This window comes from Cucurbita moschata, unplaced genomic scaffold (genome assembly GCF_002738365.1).
Source record: "Cucurbita moschata cultivar Rifu unplaced genomic scaffold, Cmos_1.0 Cmo_Scf00012, whole genome shotgun sequence".
NCBI classification, from domain to species: Eukaryota; Viridiplantae; Streptophyta; class Magnoliopsida; order Cucurbitales; family Cucurbitaceae; genus Cucurbita; species Cucurbita moschata.
The window spans coordinates 4,872,733-4,895,232 of NW_019268528.1; the positions used below are offsets into that span (position 1 = coordinate 4,872,733).

General features: G+C 36.7%; 1 protein-coding gene, 2 non-coding genes and 1 pseudogene across 3 annotated transcripts; 1 reads left to right on the forward strand and 3 right to left on the reverse strand.

Annotated features, from left to right (window-relative positions):
* Positions 1-394: 394 nt before the first annotated feature.
* Positions 395-468, reverse strand: TRNAV-AAC. Its single transcript has one exon. It is a non-coding gene; the product is annotated as a tRNA-Val (tRNA).
* An 809-nt stretch (positions 469-1,277) lies between these two features.
* TRNAV-AAC lies at positions 1,278-1,351 on the reverse strand. Its single transcript has one exon. It is a non-coding gene; the product is annotated as a tRNA-Val (tRNA).
* A 390-nt stretch (positions 1,352-1,741) lies between these two features.
* LOC111450565 (phosphate transporter PHO1 homolog 3-like) lies at positions 1,742-6,241 on the reverse strand. Its single transcript, XM_023090761.1, has 12 exons — positions 5,386-6,241; positions 4,797-5,151; positions 4,669-4,717; positions 4,490-4,561; positions 4,265-4,394; positions 4,050-4,170; positions 3,410-3,668; positions 3,220-3,324; positions 2,935-3,129; positions 2,529-2,810; positions 2,311-2,447; positions 1,742-2,219 (listed from the first exon to the last, which is right to left on the reverse strand). Exons 1-12 carry the CDS (start codon positions 5,984-5,986, stop codon positions 2,120-2,122), a joined length of 2,406 nt encoding a protein of 801 aa, XP_022946529.1. The 5' UTR covers positions 5,987-6,241; the 3' UTR covers positions 1,742-2,119.
* A 5,307-nt stretch (positions 6,242-11,548) lies between these two features.
* On the forward strand, positions 11,549-15,365 carry LOC111450566 (annotated as a pseudogene).
* The last annotated feature ends 7,135 nt before the right edge of the window (positions 15,366-22,500 follow it).

Genomic DNA, 22,500 nt, shown 5'->3' on the forward strand with positions numbered 1-22,500 from the left:
TTATTTTAATGTTCAACTTAATTTTACTTTTATTTTTATTTTCCTTTCTTTTTGTCATTTTCGTCACGGTTTGAGATTTGAAGCCTCGAAAATCACGTAACGGAAGACTCAATGACTCTTCGTCTAGCGAAAACAGCCTGTTGGGCCAATCAACCTAGACCTCGGATACTAAGTTTAGTTCATAAATTTATTTCTTGGCTAAATCAAGCATATAACGTGCTCACAATCGTTCCACCCACCCTAGTCCTCTGTGATTCCTACCAGTATTTTTTCAATAAAAGTCGTGCTGGTTCTCGGACTTATCGAGCTCTAAAGCTCTTAAACTTTCTCGTAAAGGTCTAAAATGAATCCACATTATAAATAGAGAAGACTAAAAAAGTAAAATTTTCAAATATGGCGTCGCCCAGACTTGAACTGGAGACCTTCAGTGTGTTAGACTGACGTGATAACCAACTACACCACGACACCATTGAAGGCTTCCCCAGAAGGTCAGACAACTATAGAGTAAAGCCGAAACTTCCTGGAGCCTAGAGAAAAGCTCGCGGAAACCTACCAGGAACTCGATGCGATGAGAGCCTACAAGTAGGCTGCTTACTGAGTACTTTTTTACTCGCCGCCTTTTAGATTTCTTTTTCAGGTCTTCGCTAACTGTCGCTCGAGGTGGGGGAGCGTTTGAGAGCTGCATTGTCACTTGAGGGTCGTTTATGAGTGTCGACCTGGTCTCTGTACTTTGGGCCTTTCATATTTCGTTCGAAACAGTATCCCGAACCCTTTCTCCGTCTGTAACAAACCTTTCACAACACATGTTTGCATTGCTTTTCAATTTGTTTTGGTCGAGGTGCCGTTTCGATTTTAAATTGTATTATTTTAATGTTCAACTTAATTTTACTTTTATTTTTATTTTCCTTTCTTTTTGTCATTTTCGTCACGGTTTGAGATTTGAAGCCTCGAAAATCACGTAACGGAAGACTCAATGACTCTTCGTCTAGCGAAAACAGCCTGTTGGGCCAATCAACCTAGACCTCGGATACTAAGTTTAGTTCATAAATTTATTTCTTGGCTAAATCAAGCATATAACGTGCTCACAATCGTTCCACCCACCCTAGTCCTCTGTGATTCCTACCAGTATTTTTTCAATAAAAGTCCTAAAATGAATCCACATTATAAATAGAGGAGACTAAAAAAGTAAGCTCTAAAGCTCTTAAACTTTCTCGTAAAGGTCTGAAATGAATCCACATTATAAATAGAGAAGACTAAAAAAGTAAAATTTTCAAATATGGCGTCGCCCAGACTTGAACTGGAGACCTTCAGTGTGTTAGACTGACGTGATAACCAACTACACCACGACACCATTGAAGGCTTCCCCAGAAGGTCAGACAACTATAGAGTAAAGCCGAAACTTCCTGGAGCCTAGAGAAAAGCTCGCGGAAACCTACCAGAAACTCGATGCGATGAGAGCCTACAAGTAGGTTGCTTACTGAGTACTTTTTTACTCGCTGCCTTTTAGATTTCTTTTACTCGTTGCCTTACTCAATAAAATTTCACATGTCCGGAAAAAAAAAAGTTATGATTAGGACTCAGGTGTTGAAATAGACAGGACCTTAACCAAATGGGAAAGGGGACCAGAAGAGAGAATGCAATTTTTTTCAAACATTTTAGAAAATGAAAACGTGTCAAAAAATGAGTGATGGATATGAACAAGGAAGGAACATAATTGTGTTACATTATTGGTTTGTGATAGTTGAATTATGGTAGTAAGGTGTAAATATATTAGGTGGCCCACTATTTATTGCTTGCATTCAATGCACCGTTGTCATGTTGTGGAATTGAAGGCCTTGACCATCCAACCACATCAAATCTCTCGTTTTCATACGGATCTTATATCATAATCTTCTACATTACAGCTTATGATATTCAAACCATTTCTGGATTTGTCCTTTTCCCTTTCCCTTCGCTTTATCTGCAATTTCTTCATTAACTAACTCTTTCATTTTCCTCTTTCCTTCCTTAATTTCTACCTTCTAATAGCCATGGATTCTCAGAACACGCAGTTCTTGCAAAATTGCTATATACATCATAAAAATACAACATAAGAAAAGGGTCCATTTTGAATCATCCCTCAATCATCTTTATCATCATCTTCGTCGTAGTTGAAAGGCAACGGCACTGATTTGAACGCTCGGTATTTACCGACATTGTTCAAATGCTCGTTTTCAATTCTGTACCATCCATCATCCAAACATGTATAAATAAATATTGGATAAGACTAAGATTTTTCATTTCAGAGAAAATTATTTGGTATTAGTTTACCTGAAGAAGTTCCATATGCCACGACGAAGGATCTCTAAGCTAGCAACAATTGCAACCAAGCCTTCTCTGTGCAAGAAAGGGACTTTGAAGTTCAATACGGTTTGCATCCAAGCAAGTCTCAGCACCACATTCAATGCCTGCAATGTTTTCTCTCTTTAGGAATCGCCAAATAAAACACAACATGTTCTTCTATTCTCATTCGTTATAATATCACTCACCATTGCAACGAAGTATACGCTCTTCTGAGGGACGAGGAGCTTGTCCCTTAACCACCGGTTCTTCGAATTCCGTTGCAGAAGCCCCCAGTCGATCACGAGGTCCCAGTACGTGCCTGACACTGCTGCTATGACTGAAAATACCCAAGCTAGTACATACCAAATATATAAGTTTTTGTATAGACTGTATGCTGTCCTGAAGCAAACAGCAGCTATAGCAAACGAGTATTTCAATCCGTTTAGTGCGTGCATTTTATCTTTCTCTTCATACAGTCGACGAAGGCACTGCAAAAACACGAAAGGAAGACAACACATTAAGCTAAGGATGAATATGTTCCCATCAGTTCCCAGCGTACTTTCTACAATGTGGGAGTTCAGTTAAACATTGATAGCAAGATTGGAGTAGTACCTGCTGAAAGCGCGACACGTATGGAATAACGGCGACAATGAAACTGAACGTTTGGAATACGGCGCTAGCCTTGCACGTGTTTACTCTAATTCTGTAGTCTCCCCAACCATAATAGCAAATATAAAATTCCAAACTTCTGAGTGCTTGCACCTGGCTGGTTAGCTGGTCAGCTAAGAAAAAGTCTGGGAGCACCACCTGAAATAGAGAAAGTTGTTTGAGGAACAATATTGCAATAGCAACTTCAGAATCTTCGAGCTTATATACACGGTGGATGACATAATTTACCTTGTAGAGCGGAGCACAGATGCTGTGAAACAGACAAGTGAGGAAGAAGAGACGACTCGAGCGGTATATGATGTTAAACGGGCAGATAAGTATTGCAGTTACAAGCTGCAGAAGAAAAGGCAAGTTTGTTTAGCACTACTGCATATGCAAAATTGAAAGCATTTGGAGAAGTTTGGTGTGAAAATCTTACAACAACTGCCAACAGAGGGATAAGTTCAGTAAATGCTTTGAAATCTTTTGTTCTTGGGTCCATTTCCATGTCAAGGTTTGAGAGCACAGAGCCTAGTCCAAGTACTGCTAGAGCAAAAGCAATAAGGAGAACTTGACGATAGCCCAACTCATTTCCTTCCTTGAAACCAAATATGAAGGAATAATTCACTCGATATCGCCTCCAAAAGTATATGTCCGCAGCATACATAACCAAATGCAGAACAACAAATCCAAACAGGCTGCAAACAGATCAGAGTTCCCACGTCAAACCATTACGACAGAATATAGTTTATGCTGCAACTAAGTTATTACAGTTAGGAATCACGACTCTCTACAATGGTATGATATTGTCCACTTTCAGCATAAGCTCTCATGGCTTTGCTTTGGATTTCCCCAAAAGGCCTCGTACCAATGGAAATGTATTTCTTACTTGTAAACTCAGGATCATTCACTAAATTGGCCAATATGGGACTCCCTCCCAACGATCTTCAACAATTACCAACCAGTTATTTACACAGTGGTTTAAGCTATGAACAAGGATGACTGAGAATGTACGAGATGAAAATGAACATGAACAGGTCAACAACATGTGTAATATGACTGGAGAGTTGTGTAGTTACCTGTAAAGGGGAAACATGGTTTCCATGTACTTCGTGCTTCCTCGACTATCCATAATATTGCGGGCACGGATAATTAAGATGAGGGCTAAAACAAGAGCTGCAGAGCAACCAGCTAGAAAACCTGCAAATCATTTGAGTTCAAGTAAAAAGGGTTGTCCCTAAAATAATAATAAGCATAAATGGTACAACAAATCATGGTGAAAATCAGAGCATACCCATGGAAAATGTTGTCCTATGTCTCTCTCTCTTTGCTTTGGGTCTTAAAATATTCATTGCTTTGCTGCGATTGGCATTGCAAAAATGTTTGATGAATGTGTTCTCGACTCTCTCCATTAACTTGGCAACCTGCAGTGGCATTTAGTATATTAGAATTGAAGAAAGAACTTGCTTTACTGAGTAACTTCTTTAAGAAAGAAATGGTTTAACAAGCTATATCTCACATCATCTGAGCTTCCAAGGTAAGAACTGTCCACCGTTTTCATGTAGGCTTTTGAGGCATTTCTTGATGTAATCTGCAATCAAATTACAAAGGCATAATAAAGAAGTAAGGAGACATGCCCAATGCTACTTTTTTTCGGCTTTAATTCAACACGATCAATCAGATCGGAAATGAAATTACCTTGTCATATTTCTTCATGATCTTTGAGAATGCCAGTGTATTCAAGAAGCTGGGTAAATTCCATGAATGAGAAAAGATTTAGCAATTTGAGCATTGAAAAAGAGGAGAAAATAGGGGATAAGATGTACCTAAAGCTCTTCAGAAGTCTAAGTTTCTGGTAAAACACAGAGAAGGCATGCTTGAGTTGTTCTTCAACTTTATTTAAATTGTCTCTGCTGAATTGGAGTTCAGTGTTCTTAGAGATTTTAAGGAATCCCTTGATGGTTGAACGAGGTGTTTCAATGGGTTGATTTATTTTCACACGATCAAGAACTTCTAATGGAGGTGGTCTAACACCCTTCCTTTTGCTTGAGTTATCTTCTTCGACCTGTTTACCTCTTGATACCATGTTGATATCGTCCCCATCTTCATTTAATTCATCAGATTGTCCAAGCTCACCGGCCCCGCCTTCCTCAATTATCTCCATGGCCATGTGAGGTCTCTCTGCTCATCAAAACAAATGTTCATAAACACAGTTTCTAATTAGTACTGTTCTAACATACAACAACTCCATTAAAACCAAAACAAGCAACGAAACAACTTCTTTCTGCTTCATCAAACCATGAAAACAGATATCAACAAAAACCTAAACAAAAGATAAATCCAATCCACGGTAATCTAGTTGAAGCTAAAACAAGAGCAGAAATTCCTGATTATATATAAACATTCAAAACTCACTTCCAGATAAAGCGCCTTTGGGAGTGGAAACGGACAAGGCAGCGGAAGAAGCAGCAATTCCAGAAGCCAGACGAGTCATCTCAACAGTCTTCTCAGAAATATCGAAAACCAAACCCTGAGGGTTCTCGACTTTGATTCTGAAAGCAATCAACGCATCCATCTGCTTGTTCAACATCTCCGCTTCCTTCATGACCTCCTCGACCTTAGCCCTATAGAACTTATCGACTTTGTTAAACTCGTCATCGAGTCTCCTAAAGTAAACGAGTTCGTACTCAGCGCCATCATCGGCGGCCATGAGGAAGGTGGTCTTGTAATTCTGAGAGCCATCTTCGTGCAAAGAGTTAACGAGAATGGGTTGGCTCTCGATATCGGCATGGGAAGAAGGAGGGGAAGGATGAGCGTAACCTTGAGTGAGACCGCTGAAGGCTCTGTAGAGAGTGAGCTTGCGCTTCAAGGCAGAAGGCTGAGGGGGCTGAGGAGAGCCAGTTGTGAGCTTGAATCTCTGGATCTCTTTCAAAAGAGACTTAAGGAAATTGTAATCCATGTAGGCGTTGTGCCATTCCGGCACCATTTGCGCCGTGAATTCCTTGCCGAACTTCATTGGGGGATCCAAACGCAGAGGGAAATTGGGAGGATGAGGAGGAAGATGACAAGGAAAGGTATATATATAGTGGTGGAGGAGTAGAGAGCATTTCAAAGGCTTGAGCTGTGGCGTGCGGCCATGGAAGGTTCTGAGCAAAACCCAAGCAGACGCGCTATGGCGTATTACACAGATGCACGAAGAGAGAATGTATTGGTGGAAGCGGCTACTGTGTATATCTGTGGTTTGAGAGAGATAATTGCTGTTCTTTCCTGTTTTTTCAACACAGGAGAAACATTTGTTGATTTTATTAAATTATAAGCTTTTATTTTCTAATTGTTTTAAATTAAGAACAGCCTTGACTTTTTCCAAAACAAAATAGTCTCATTTTTTTAGATTATTATTATTATTATTATTATTATTATTATTATTATTTAACCAATTTACAAACAAAATCTTTCTCCTTCACCAATTTGCCTTTAAATTACATTAGTTTTTTCATTTGTTTTTCTACTACACTTCCATGTGGCTGAAAGTTTGTGTAGTGGGTTTATTGAGGATGCTCATAAATGATGGTGTCGTAGTTTGTAAGCCTACTCTTCACAGTGATCAACAATACTTGTAAGCTCCTATCGACCATGACATATGCATATTTTGGCACAAATCCCAACCCAAATTCACCCATAAGCCATTTTCGATGAACCAATCTAGAACGACATATTCTAATATGGTAAGGCGGATTAGGAAGGCAGCGACGAATTTGACCCGAGACAAGACGGAAAAGGTAGCGGGTGGCAGGTAGGAGTTAGGTTGTGGCTTTTGCTGTCAAAATAAAAAGAAAAGTAAAGTATTTAATAAAAATAAATAAATAAAAAAACAAAAAGAAAAGGTTGGGTGAAAATCATTGGAATTATCCACGTTGAAGGAAGTAGTCACATTTTGACTGAAACGAACCCTGGAATATCACCAAGTCCAACACTAATTATAATATATATATATATATAGATAATACTCAAATGGTCATTTCCTCCACGTTTCCTCCTTCTCCAAATAATATATACATATATATACTTTTTCTTTTTTCTGTCTGGGTAATTTTAATTGGATTAGGTGACAGCTATGTAAAGCAAAAGTCGACTTGTCGTTTTCCTTTTTTAATTTTTAATGAAGCTAGTGAAGTATGATCCAGCTATGTTCCAAAATTTTCATAGTCTACTCGCTCTTTCATGCCATCATCGTTAATCAGTACTCAAGTTTCACTATACTCACTAAAACTCGCTTAAACTTAAACATTTTTCTTATACAACGTCATCGTATAAATCTTAGACTTAACTATTAAATTGTTGTTAAGGATAATTTAGATTCTTAATTGTAGGTTGTATGGCTCATTCTACTTATCTACCTAGTTACCGCAAAGGTAAACTTCTAACTCTTGACTATACTTTACGTAGTAACTAAATCATGTAACCACATGGATGTTAGGTAGGAGCACGTATTTGACATAGCTAGATCACAAAGTCTCTCGTCCTTCCGTTGCCTAAATTATTATATAAGTTTGGTCGTGATGGAGCTTAGTGTCATTTTAAGCTCCCATCATAGTCATAATTGCTTTATTTGCTCTCTTAGTTCTGTTTTCAAGAGATACCTCTTGTGCCTAATTGTTGTATGATTATGTCACGTGTGTTTTAGAATTCTAGTTTTTGAAGCTCTTAATTAACGATAGTCTAACCACGGCATCTTCATATTCATTTACTTTCATTAATTGGCTCTTGAGAGTATGATCAACATCGAACTTCTGTGTAACAATTCAATAAATAAAATCGATGATCACTAGAAAGGCCGATAATTCTAGTGAGGCACCGAAAATCTCGGCAACGAATCTCAACCAACCACCACGACACGTGCCAAACACTCCCCACGCAGCAGCAACTTCCCAAAGTCACCTGCAGGTTGAGAGAAAGAACGATAGGCAGAGAACCAAACTAGTAAGCCTCAGCCTAGTAGCGGCAAAACCACGAACTAGTAGCCTCAGCCTAGTAGCCGCAAACCAAGCCCCGAAGTCCACCTGCAATGCTTGACCCACCTGCAACATCGGTCACTCGACCCATTGCAATTATTCGGCCCAGTACCTTCAGCCACAACCTGCGCACCGCAGGAACAACGTGAGAGAGTGACCCGAACACTCTGCGCCTCAACTCGGTTCACGACCACACATGTCGCGCAAGTAGACGCCGAATCCTTCGGCTCAGTCAGCACAACACGGCTCGAATCCGCTCAAAACTCGGTCATTCAGCTTAGTATAGATATTTTGATACAGATTTTTACATTTTTGACCCTCCTAGAGCTAAATTCGACCTTATCTAAGGTGATTAAGGTTAGTATAAAGTTCATTTTCTCAATTTAATTTAAATTAAGCTAAGAAATTAATATTACTAACCAAGCGAGATGGACGTTCCAATAAAAAATAACACTTGACGATATTGGGAACAACTTAGAGGGACGAAATACAAATGTACTCGAGTTGAGGGAGAATGTCAGCTAAGGCCAACCAAGTAACTATCGATATGATTAAGAATCAATGTTTGTATGATGACACGTGCCTCGTGGTTTTGCATGTGTCATCTGCTTGATATGTGTAAAATATTTATGAAACAATTTGACTAAGATATGTTTACGAAACGATATGATTAAGATATGTTCATGAAACGACATGACTAGAATATGTTTATGAAACGATATGATTAAGATACATTTAGGAAATGACATGACTGGAATATGTTTATGAACGATATGACCAGGATACGTTTATGAAATGACATGACTAGAATATGTTTATGAAACGATATAACTTTGATGTGTTTATTTCAATATGACCAGAATACATTTATGAAACAATATGACCAGAATACATTTATGAAACGTCATGACTATGATAAGTTTATGAAACGATATGATTGTGACATGTTTGTAAAACAATATAACCAGGATACGCCTATGAAACAACATGACTAGGATATGTTTATGAAACGATATAACTGTGACGTATTTATGAAATGATATGATCAGGATACGTTTATGAAACGACATAACTAGAATATATTTATGAAACGATATGACTGTGACGTGTTTATGAAACGGTATAACTATGATATGTTTATGAAATGATTTGACTATGATATGTTGATGAAATGGATGACTACGAACCGCTTTTTTATTTTTATATATATATATATATATATAATAAATGGAACTTCATGGCATTTTTGTAATTTTCAAATTTTCAAATTTTCAAATATTTTATTCCAAAAATCAAAATCTCGCTAGGCATTGAAATTACTTAAACCCTTTTATCCTTGCTTTTGTCTCTTAAATTCTTTCTTTGGGTTCTTTAAATCTTACTTCAGTTCTTGAAACTTACTTGAGTTACCTAAATGGGGTATTACAAATAAAGATGTTTCTCTTTAATTTGTTGACAGCCTTGACCTTATTAAGTTGGTCAAGAAAGTTTCAAAAGACTCCTCTCGTAAACGGATAAGTCATTCATGAATATTTTTAGAATTTCTCCCATCATACCCACCTTCGACTCATCGACTATCATAGTGATTTTCCTTTCTTGGACTGACCTAGCTGGTGTCCGCAATTGGGTATAAGATTCTTGCGTCTAACCATGTCATAATCTCATTTCTAATATGATATGAACCACGACCAAGGAATTTTCATACCTCAAGGTCCAATTACAAGGACGAGAGCTAAGAAGCTATAACAAACCTTATACAGTTATATTCAAGCTATGGTGAGCTCATCAAAGGAAATTCTAGAAGACGTTGGAGACCTCCATTATATGTTATGCAAAGTTGAGCTTCAAGAAATAGATAAATTAAATGCACTTTAAATTGCATTTAATGAACTTCGCTTAATTTATGAAACTAGTCTAAGGATGACTAATAAACACATTTTATTAATTACATTATTTAATTATAGTTTAACTATTTGTTTGTCATATTTAAGCTAGTTTTAAATATAGAAGTTAAGGTTACCCACATAAGTTACTATATTCCACCATTAACTAGTCATTTTAACAGTTATGGGTATTTCTCATTTACTAGCTCATTTAATTTGGGAGTTATGTATAACCTATGTTAAGGTTGTAAAGGCTATATAAATGCTTCTTTTCTTTGATTAGACATGAGATTTTGGAATTAAGAATAGAATTTCTATTTTAGTTTTGTTGAGAGCTAAACTTTCTTTGCAAATTCTTGTGTTCAGAACTTGCATGCTAGAGTTATTCAAGTGGTATTGATCAAACCTCTTGTGAAGGGATTCGAATCACGAGTTTAGAAACGAGTTTTCTTTACTCTTGATCTTGATCATCAAGGTAATCCGTTCCATACTTTCCCTTGGGTTGATTTCCATATCATTTGGTATCAGAGCTTCAGGCTCAAGATCGAATATATGTTTCATTGCGCTTCTCTTTTAATTCTCTTATAATTTTTTTTTCTCAGTTTGTGCAGAATGTTCATATTTTATCACACAAATATATAACAAATATATATATATATATATATTTCTTATGTTCTTTAAAGTGTTAGATCTGGATCTTATCAATACTTTGTTCTTCTAAATCAATTTTATTATTGGTAAATGGATTAGATTTTGCCAATCAGAAAAGAAAAAAAAAAAAAAAACCATTGAAAGAAAGAAAGCTTATTGATGTTAAATGTTTTCTTTTTTCCTCTCGATTATTATATGTAACTCTCATATGTTACTATGTCTAAATTAGTCCTTAATCATTTTCTTTCTTTAATTCGTTTCTTTGTCGTTATTCGGATTTCTCCTTTAATACCCTTGTTTATGTGTTGAGTGTGCTGTCTATTCACTTTGAATTGTAATTAGCTCTATAACATAACTTGTCTCACATACCAATTTGTTTTTTTGGAGTGTGATTTGTGTGTGCTCAATTCTGAGGGTGAGTTTGTAAGCGAGTGACACATTGATTCGAGTGTTGAGTGCTAAACACGAGTGAACTACATTTACGAGTGAAGACACGTGAGGGAGCGCTTGTGAGGTCCTTTATTTTCTTTTACCTTTCTTTTGTAGCATGGAAAATCCAAACGACAATACTGACATTACTGATGCACGATTGAGAGAAGCACACAACGAACCATGGAAAGACTAATTCAAGGAATAGAAGAGTTGACTGATCGAATAGGAAGATTAGAGATTCAAAATCAAGCTCGACAAAGGATTCCACTACCTATGCCCTCAACCGATACATATGAGGGCGACAGTTCTGATCACCATGAGGATAATCCACATGCGGTTGGTCATGGCTTGATGCGAGGGAGAGACCATGGAAGAATGTATCATAATTTACAACAACGAGTTCCTTATGATGATAGAAATGATCGTAACGTGGGGAGCATCAAATTAAAACTTCCCAAGTTTTATGGCAAAACTGATCCAGAGGAGTACCTTGAATGGGAGAAAACGGTGGAGTAGGTGTTCAACTGTCATAATTTTAGTGATGAAAAGAAGGTACTGTTATGCATTGCTCAATTCAAACAATATGCTCAAATTTGGTGGGATAAATTGATGTCAAGTAGGAGAAGAAACCTTGAAGCACCAATTGATTCATGGTACGAGTTCAAAGAGTCCATGAGGAAGCGACTTGTTCTACAATATTTTCAATGGGACATGGCGCAAAAGCTTCAAGCATTGAAACAAGGACGCAAATCTGTGGAAGATTATTACAAGGAGATGGATACATTGATGGATCTACTTGATCTCGATGAGGACATGGAGGCTCTCATAGCGCGGTTTTTTAATGGGTTAAACACAGAGATTGCAGACAAGACTGATTTACAGCCTTATTCTAATATTGAGAAGTTGTTGCATATTGCAATTAAGATCGAGAGGCAAATCCAACGAAGGTCACAACGATATTCTTCTAAAACTTTTCCCAATTCTACTTCTACGTGGAAAAAGGATAGTAAGAACATTGATTATAAGCATAGAAATCAAGAGATTAATGAGAAGCCTCAAGCTAAATTTGAGAAAGGTGAGAGTTCTAGAACTGGGAAAGAAAAAGTAGAAAACTCTAATGTTCGAAATAGAGATTTAAAGTATTGGAGATGTCAAGGGGTAGGACACTATAGTAGAGGTTGCCCAAATGCAAGAATTATGACCATCAAGGAGGGAGAAATTGTTACGGATGACGAGGCACATGACGACATAAATGAGGAAACTGATGAGAGTGAGGAGTTTAGTAAAGAGAACCCTACACATATATCTTTGGTTACTCGACGAGCTCTAAACACCCACATTAAGGAGGACGACCTAGACCAACGGGAGAACTTATTTCAAACTTGGCGTCTTGTTCAATCTGTACCTTGTAGTGTTGTCATTGATAGCGGTAGTTGCACCAATGTTGTGAGTTCCATTCTAGTCAAAAGACTTAATTTAAAGACACAACTACATCCACGACCCTACAAGCTTCAATGGTTGAATGATCATGGGGAAGTACGGGTAACTCAACAAGCTCTTGTTTCTTTTACTATTAGAAAATATGTTGACGATGTTTTATATGATGTTGTATCCATGCATGTTAGAGATTTACTACTGGGGAGGCCTTGGCAATTTAATCGTCGGGTAATGTATGATGGGTATGCAAATCGATACTCTCTTACTCACAACGGTAGAAAAACTACTCTTATTCCATTGTCTCCAAAAGATGTATTTATTGATCATTGCAAACTTGAAAAGAAAAGGCAAGAGGCTGATGCAAAAGCAGAGATTGAAAAAGAATCAAGTGAAAAAAAGAGCTTGAGTGAAAAGCAAGAGAGTAACACTCAGCTTAGAGAAAAAAAAAGAGAGAAACACTCAGCTTTTGCAAGAGTTTGAAGATTTATTTTCCGAGGAGATGCCTAGTAGTTTGCCACCATTTAGAGGGATTGAAAACAAGATTGACTTCATTCCTGGTGCGCCTATTCCAAACCGAACAGCTTATTGGACTAATCCAAAGGAGGTTGAAGAGATACAAAGGCAAGTAAGTGAACTCCTTGCTAAAGGGTATGTACGTGAAAGTTTGAGTCCTTGTTCTGTTCTAGTTATTCTTGTACCTAAGAAAGATGGTTCTTGGCGTATGTGTGTTGATTGTAGGACTATAAACAAGATAACTATAAAGTATAGGCATCCAATTCTCAGATTAGATGATATGCTTGATGAATTGCATGGATGTAGTCTTTTTACTAAGATTGATTTAAAATTGGGTTATCATCAAATTCGTATGCATATTGGGGATGAGTGGAAAACAACTTTTAAAACCAAGTATAGTCTTTATGAATGGTTGGTTATGCCTTTTGGATTAACTAATGCACCTAGTACATCCATGAGACTAATGAACCATGTCTTACAAGAATACTTAGGTAAGTTTGTGGTTGTTTATTTTGATGACATCCTTGTTTACTCTAAATCTTTAGATGATCATATTACCCATGTACGCAATGTTTTGACTACTTTAAGAAATGAATGTTTGTATGTAAATTTAAAGAAATGTAGCTTTTGCATGGAAAAAGTTAACTTTCTTGGGTTTGTAGTTTCATCTAATGGTGTTGAGGTTGATGAGGAGAAAGTGAAGGCTATAAAAGATTGACCTACACCTGAAAATGTAAGTTAGGTAAGAAGTTTTCATGGTCTTGCAAGTTTCTACCGTAGGTTTATTAAGAATTTTAGTACAATTGCTTCACTCTTGAATGAACTTGTTAAGAAAAATGTATCCTTTATATGAGAAAAAGATCAAGAACTTGCTTTTAATACTTTGAAAGAAAAATTGAGTTCCGCTCCCTTGCTTGCATTACCTAATTTTGAGTCTACTTTTGAAATTGAATGTGATGCTAGAGGAGTAGTGATAGGTGCTGTATTAATGCAAAATTAAAGACCTTTAATGTTCCTTAGTGAGAAGTTGACTGGTGCATCTTTGAGGTATCCAATTTATGACAAAGAGTTTTATGCTTTGGTTTGTGCATTGCAAACCTGGCAACATTATCTTTGGCCTAAGGAGTTCATTATTCATACGGATCATGAAAGTTTAAAGCATTTGAGAGTACAAAATAAAGTCAACAGATGACATGCTAAGTGGTTAGAATTTATTGAAACATTCTCTTTATGTCATAAAATATAAACAAGGTAAAGAGAACATTGTTGTAGATGCTTTATCATGAAGGTATGTCCTCCTCAATACTTTGAATGCTAGGTTGTTGGGTTTTGAACACATAAAGGATTTGTATCAACATGGCATGTTCTTTGCTCCTTTTGTTGAATCTTGTGAAAAAAGGACTCATTGTGGATAATTACTTGTTGTTAGATGGATTTTTGTTCCGAAAAGGCAAACTTTGCAAACCATCTTGTTCCATCCGTGAGCTACTTGTGAGGGAAGCTCATGGAAGTGGGTTAATGACACACCATGGAGTTTCTAAAACTTATGATATGCTCTCTGAACATTTTTTTTTTGCCTAAAATGAGACATGATGTTCATAAAGTTTGTGCTCGTTGTGTAGCATGTAAACAAGCTAAGTCTAGGCTTCAACCACATGGTTTATACTCCCCATTATCGGTTCCTAATGGTCCTTGGATTGATATATCAATGGATTTTGTTTTAGGTTTACCTAGGACTAGAAAAGGTTATGATAGCATCTTTGTTGTGGTTGATCGATTTAGTAAAATGGCTCATTTTATTCCTTGTCACAAAACTGATGATGCAAAACATATTGCTGACTTGTTCTTTAAGGAAGTTGTACGATTGCATGGCATTCCTAAAAGCATCGTTAGTGATCGTGATGTAAAATTTTTAAGCCACTTTTGACGTGTTTTATGGGGCAAGTTAGGAACTAAGCTAGTATATTCAACTACTTGTCATCCTCGAACGGATGGACAAACTGAAGTTGTTAACAGAACCATGACTGCTATGCTTAGGGCTATTATTGATAAGAATCTTAAGACTTGGGAGGATTGTTTGCCATTTATAGAATTTGCATATAATAGGGTTGTTCATAGTACTACTAAATGCACAACTTTTGAAATTGTTTATGGCTTTAATCCTTTAACCCCCATTGACTTGTTACCTATACCGTCAAAAGAGTTTGTGAATTTTGATTCAAATGCCAAAGTTGAGTTTGTTCATAAACTACACAAGCAAGTAAAAGAACAAATTGAGAAACAAAATTCCAAGGTTGCCACCCGAATTAATAAAGGACGTAAGATTGTCATCTTCAAGCCAGGAGATTGGGTTTAGGTGCATTTCCGAAAAGAAAGATTTCCTACTCAAAGAAAATCTAAGCTTTTACCACGAGGAGATGGACCTTTTCAAGTTCTTGAGCGCATCAACGACAATGCTTATAAAATTGATTTACCAAGTAAGTACGGTGTTAGTGCAACTTTCAATGTTGTTGATTTGAGTCCTTTTGATGTAGGTGATGGCTTGGATTCGAGGACGAATCCTTCTCAAGAGAGGGAGAATGATATGAACCACGACCAAGGAATTTCCATACCTCAAGGCCCAATTACAAGGATGAGAGCCAAGAAGCTATAACAAACCTTATACAGAGTTATATTCAAGCTATGGTGAGCTCATCAAAGGAAATTCTAGAAGACGTTGGACACCTCCCTTATATGTTATGCAAAGTTGAACTTCAAGAAAGAGATGAATTAAATGCACTTTAAGTTGCATTTAATGAACTCCGCTGAATTTATGAAACTAGTCCAAGGATGACTAATAAACACATTTTATTAATTACATTATTTAATTATAGTTTAACCATTTGTTTGTCATATTCTTGCGTTTAGAACTTGCATGCTAAAGTCATTCAAGTGATATTGATCAAACCTCTTGTGGAGTTATTCGAATCACGAGTTTAGAAACGAGTTTTCTTTACTCTTGATCTTGATCATCAAGGTAATCCGTTCCATATTTTCCCTTGGGTAGATTTCCATATCATAATAACTTCTCTAGTTACAGATTTAGTCTATGTTGTTGCTCGATTGACTTAAATTATCCTTTCTCCAGCTAAATCTTATGCATGCACTTTAATATGCAAACTTATGTGGGATGGCAGAGGCTTTAAATTCGATTCGGTGCTTCTTTGAAAAAAGATTTCATAGACATACTCTTTCTCTGCCCCAACTCTAACGATTCAACAGTAATAGATTACGGTATGCCAAATGTTTCAACCGGACCTATTATATGATTTAAGGCCAAAAAGATTCAACAAGTATTCATTCTCCATCTACAAAATTGGATAAATTCGTTTCAACCATCATTTCATGTGTGATATGAACCAAGAGACATCAATCATACAATATGCTTCAATGAAGATGTGGAGAAAAGGTTATCAAAATAATCAAAAGATGTTTCAATTCATGCTACATTGAAGAAGAATAAAGTTTGATTGTTGTAAATTTTGGGTGGGTTATAATTTAGAGTTATTGTGTTTTAAGACTTTTTATTTAATTTCGGTTACATTTACATAATGGCTAATTATGGCCATAAAGTGTGAATGTTACAACTTTTGGAATGCCTTTAATAGTTTCATTATGATAAGATAAGGAATCAATACAAGGGGAATAAGATTCGGATTACCTTGTTGATCGAATATCTCAAGACAAGAACATTTTGTTTGAGATTCGAATCACTCCAGAAGCAAGATCGATCATGTCTAGCTTCAATGATTCTTGTTGATCAAATATCTCAAGACAAGAACACTTGTTTGAGATTCGAATCACTCCACAAGCAAGATTGATCATGTCGAGCTTGAATGATTCTACATGCAACCTAAACTACATAGAGTTGCAAAGAAACTTAGCCATTGGCTAAAGAAAAGCACAAATGCTTCTTTTGATATATCTTCTAAGTCTCGTTACAAATACAACATAGATGGCTTTATATAGCCTCAAAATGAAACTATTAAAGGCATTCCAAAAGTTGTAACATTCACACTTTATGACCATAATTAGCCATTATGTAAATGTAACCGAAATTAAATAAAAAGTCTTAAAACACAATAACTCTAAATTATAACCCACCCAAAATTTACAACAATCAAACTTTATTCTTCTTCAATGTAGCATGAATTGAAACATCTTTTGATTATTTTGATAACCTTTTCTCCACATCTTCATTGAAGCATATTGTATGATTGATGTCTCTTGGTTCATATCAATGTGTTACAAGCTGATTTAATTGAAGGACCATTTGGAGCTTTAGGAGTGAATACATGCATGGCTGAAGTAGCCGATGAAGTTGCTATAAAGTGCACTTTATTGATAAGTTATTAGAAAATTTTATTTATTATTTTTAATTTCATAATGATTGTGAGGGGCAAAAGGACGGAAGTTATTGGTTAAATTGATTTTTTTTAAGGGATTAGAGATTAAATTTTGGCCACTAACTTGCATGTGAGAATTCAAAGACTATATAAAAGATAGATTTTAGATAAATGAAATTGAGATCTAGACTTTTACCATCGCTATCATTTCTATGTTTCAAGCCATTCTTTTTTTGGTAGATTGCATTTGAATCATTTAATCAAGTCTGATCAATTTCGACCATGGAGTGACTAAATTTAGAACTAAGTTTCAAATATTGTTTCTATACGTTTCTAATTTAATTTTAGACTTATTTCTCGATTGATCAGAAATTTGAATAAGGAGATGTTATTTTTTTAATTGAAGGATTCTTACTTTTGGATGGACATGCCCTCTTGGTCTGATTTCCAAATTATACCGAACATTCTACTTTACCTATTGGATATTTCATGTTGTCATTTATGTTAAATTCGATTAGTTGATCATCTAGTCTCAATATTTTCATTCCTTTGTGAACATATACTAGTGTTCATCTCATCTTTAGGAGTGACCTTCCAAAAATGATTGATGCATCATTATCTGCTTTATAATCCAAAATGATAAAGTGTATTTGGAAGATAAATTTGTCTACCTGAATCAAAATGTCTTCAATCTATCCTTTTGAGTGAGTGATCGAATGATCTGCCAATTGAAGAGTTACAATTGTGGGTCTAGATTCCTTGATGCCTAGCTTTTTGTAGATGAGTAATGACATTAGATTAATACTTGCTCCCAAATCGCATAAATCTCTACTCAACGCCCTCCCTCCAATTGCTACTCGAATTGTGAACAAACCAGAAACTTTTTTCTTTAATGGGATCTTATTTTTTAGAATTGGTATACATTCTTCATTCAAGGCTACTAACTTGAAATTCTTCGAACTTCTTTCTATTTGGTTAGAGTGTCTTTTAAGAATTCAACAGTTTGACATTTGCCTATAGACTTTTCGGTCGGGATATTAATATATATATCTCCTTCAAGATGTCAATGAAATTTTAGAAGTAGTGTTGCATGAGATGTCTCCATGATTTGGACTCTGAATTACAGCGTCATTTTTGGTCATATATTTCTTCAAAATTTCTTCATCAAGGTTTGTTGATATTGATTCATTCTTTGTACATGTAGTAGTCCTTGCCTTGCTCCATACACTCTTATTGGTTGGTTAAATCCGGGTGGATAATTCAATTTCTGTGCTGCTTGTTCGGACATGTTTAAGCCTCAATTTATCGTTAAAGAGGAAAATGACAAAATCTCCCTATGGAACCTTTTATTATAAATTGCATGAAACGTGATATATTTCCTTATTATACTAGTTTAAATTATTTCATCATCATTGTAGCTCATTTAAGCATTAGAATGATATTCATGATTCAGAATAAAAAAATTATGAATAAGTTTAAAAAAAATTTATTTAAATAATCAAAATTATAAACGAACTTCTACTAGACTTTTTTTTTAGTCAAATCGATTCTAATTCTTCCAATCTTCCATTATTTAGTTGATTTTTCTCAAAAACAAAATTTTGTGACTTCTTCGTTGAAATAGATTGTGATAGCGAAAAAGCTTTCAACGTTGCCCGACGCCCGAAAACTTGATGCAAATAAACGAATTTTTGTTCTACGTCTCCGAGCTATATATGCTCGTTTAATTCTAGTCATTGAATAAATGAAACTTTGGTGAATGCGCCTATCCACCCATTAAATAAATAACTATCAGGAAATGAAATAATCCCTTATTTAGTAAGTCCCTTTTTTCTGAGAAAGAAGAATAGGAACCGAAAAAAAAAATTGAATAAAAAAATTATGAATAAGTTATATGTTGTGTGATTATGTTGTTTACCTTAGGAACTTATGCCTTTATGATGAACTTAGGAACTTATGCCTTAGCTCAAAGATTTTAGCTGGCCAAGTAGAGTAAATGAATGATATGACACAAAAAGAACCATTAATTCAATACCATGCTCTAATAGTTAATAGTTACTTTTCAGTATAAGACTCGTGATCTATAAACCCACTACTACAAGAAATTTACTCAATGATAGCTTTTGATGATAGCATTTTAAAAACTATGGTATGAAAGACTTGAAGGAAAAAAAAAAAAAAATGGAAGGATTTGGTTTTTAAAAAAACCTATTCTCCCTTCCCAATTCTTCTTCCTTTGCACTCACCCCATTTTCGTAAACCCTAAACCCTCCGGCCTACATTTTTCCATCCCATTTTATGTAAACTCAACAGTTAAAGCCTAAACCCTCCTCGCATGGTTGAAGGAAGCTTTGGATTCGACCAAGGAGTTGTTTAGACTTGGGAGAGAGGAGAGAAAGATTTGTCTGGTTTTTGGGCTATCTGTTTAATTAGCACGACCTGTTCTGCCCTGCAATGTTGTGAATTCATTAATTGTTTCCATGTCTATTTGGGTAAGTGGAAAATGAAAAAAAAAAAGATTATAGATTATTGGCCAGTAGGAAAACGTAGATGTGTTTACTTTCTCGCTTTGCATTTTCTTCTACTCGAACTACTCGAACTTAAAATCTGTATTTTGTTAGGTCGACGCTCTAACCACTTGAACTATTCAACTTGACTATTGATAAAGTTGGCTCCTCCGCAATGATATACTATCGATGGCTTCAACCGGGTGATACCACTTGTTGCTTTTCAATAATCGGCCAGGGAAATCCTTTCTTTTAGATGAGAGGAAATCGTTGACGAGAGGTTGTTGGAAGAAAATAAAATGGTAGTAAAATAAGAGAGAGAGAATTGTTAAAATTTTGACTGTGCGCCATTTTTCAAAATGGGTAATCCATTCGACGTGTTGTCAAACTACAAAATGGCGTGTTGTCAAACTACAAAATGGGTAATCCATTCTTTCGATGAGAGGAAATCGTTGACGAGAGGTTGTTGGAAGAAAATAAAACGCCAGTAAAATAAGAGAGAGAATTGCTGAAATTTTGACTGTGGTTAAAATGAGGTGATTTTTTCCTGTCAACAGATTCACCTATTTAAACAATTAACTATGTATAAATGTTGTTGGCCAACTAAATCTGTGACATTTTTTTTGAAATGGCAGCCTACAAAATGGGTAATCCATTTTTGTCAAATGGTGAAGGAAGATATTTAATAAACTAATTAAATGTGTAAACCTAAATAAGGAAATTAACTGGCTTTTATCGGTAAAAAAACGGCAGAAGAAAACTTCTTCGAATAAGAAAATGAAGGGAAGGGAGGGAGAGAGAACATTTGTGCTGAAGACGGGATTATCTCATCTATATTTAAATAACAAATTACATCTAAAAATAGAAAAATAGGGAAAACTTAATTAAGTGCTTCCACATACCTAAAAAAAATAGTTAACTAAAACGTGGGTCTTCCACCCTACTACAAAATAGTTAACTCAAACTCTATTACAAAATAGTTAACTCAAAATTACGGACTTCTACTCTAGGACTTCACTCTACCAATAAAAATTAGGGATCACTTTTACTGGAACCTATTTATCTAACATCTCCTTTTCCTCCTAAAACCCTATCGTATCCTTATTGTTTGAAGGTATGTCAGTCGATTTTTCGATTTTTTATCTAACAATTGAACTCTGATTTGAGCTTGCACGCCGCATGTCGATTTTTCGATTTTTGGTCTGCACCATGGATTGATTTGAGTTTTGGTCTGCCTCGGTCACGTCGTTCCACTGCCAGAAGATGGTCCTCGTCATAGATGATGTCGTGCGACACGTGAGCTCACCCTTGGGATCAAGCTTGGTGAGGTGGGGACGCGCGTCCTTCATGTATACGACGCAGCCGAACACTTAGAGATGACGTACCGCTGGCTTCTTGTTGTACCAGGCCTCGTGCTTCACCATCCCGTTCTGCTGGGGGGAGTAGGGCGCCAATGGGTGCAGTTGTATACCATGCGACAACCAATCGATTTTTGGTCTGCACCGTGTGAATTGATTTGGGTTTTGGTATGCCTCGATCACGTCGTTCCACTGCCAGAAGGTGGTCCTCATCATAGATGATGTCGCCCGACATGTGAGCTCGCCCCTGGGATCAAGCTTGGCGAGGTGGGTATGTGCGTCCTTCATGTATGCGACGCAACCGAACACTCGAAGATGACGTATCACTGGCTTCATGTTGCCTTGTGCTTCACCACCCCGTTCTGCTGGGGAGTAGGGCGCCATTGGGTGCTGCTGTATGCCAAGCTTGTCGCAATACTTATATCGAAGCTCGCCGAGGTAAATTATCCACTAAATTATCTGCCTCGGTCTGTGCGCAACACTCGCATCTTCTTCTGTCGGCTTTTGTCATCGACGGTCTTCTTTTGTTGCCTCACTTTTCGCTTGCAGCAGGATCAGCCACATGAAACGGCTTTTGTCATCGACGGTCTTCTTCTGTCGCCTCACTTTTCGCTTGCAGCAGGATCAGCCAAAACAGCTTGGCTTTTGTCATCGACAGTCTAATTCTATTGCCTCACTTTTCGCTTGCAGCAGGATCAGCCATTGTCATCGACGATCTTCTTCTGTCGCCTCACTTTTCGCTTGCAGTAGGAACAGCCACATGAAACGGCTTTTGTCATTGATGGTCTTCTTCTGTCGCCTCACTTTTCGCTTACAGCAGGATCAGCAACAAGAAACGACTTTTATCATTGACGGTCTTCTTCTGTCGCCTCATTTTTCGCTTGCAGCAGGATTAGCCACATGAAAAAGCTTTTGTCATTGACAGTCTTCGTCTGTCACTAGCCACATGAAATGACTTTTTTGTCATTGACGGTCTTCTTCTGTCGCTAGCCACATGAAACGGCTTTTTTGTCATCGACGGTCTTCTTCTGTAGCGTCGCCAGCCACATGAAACGGCTTTTGTCATCAACGGTCTTCTTCTGTCGCCTTACTTTTCGCTTGCAGTAGGATCAACCCTCACTTTTAACTTACAGCAGGATCAGCCACATGAAACAGCTTTTTTGTCATCGACGGTTTTCTTCTGTCGCGTCGCCAGCCACATGAAACAGCTTTTGTCACTTTTCGCTCGTAGTAGAATTGGCCACATGAAACGCCTTTTTTGTCATCAACGGTCTTCTTTTGTCGCCTCACTTTTCGCTTGCAGCAGGATCAACCACATGAAACGGCTTTTGTCATCGACGGTCTTCTTCTGT

Coding starts and splice junctions, on each gene's coding strand:
- LOC111450565 (XM_023090761.1), bottom strand. CDS start 5,986: ATGAAGTTCGGCAAGGAATTCACGGCGCAAATGGTGCCGGAATGGCAC. Junction 4,718..4,796: donor AGACTTCTGAAGAGCTTTAG/GTACATCTTATC, acceptor GAATTTACCCAG/CTTCTTGAATACACTGGCAT. Junction 4,171..4,264: donor TAGGACAACATTTTCCATGG/GTATGCTCTGAT, acceptor AATGATTTGCAG/GTTTTCTAGCTGGTTGCTCT.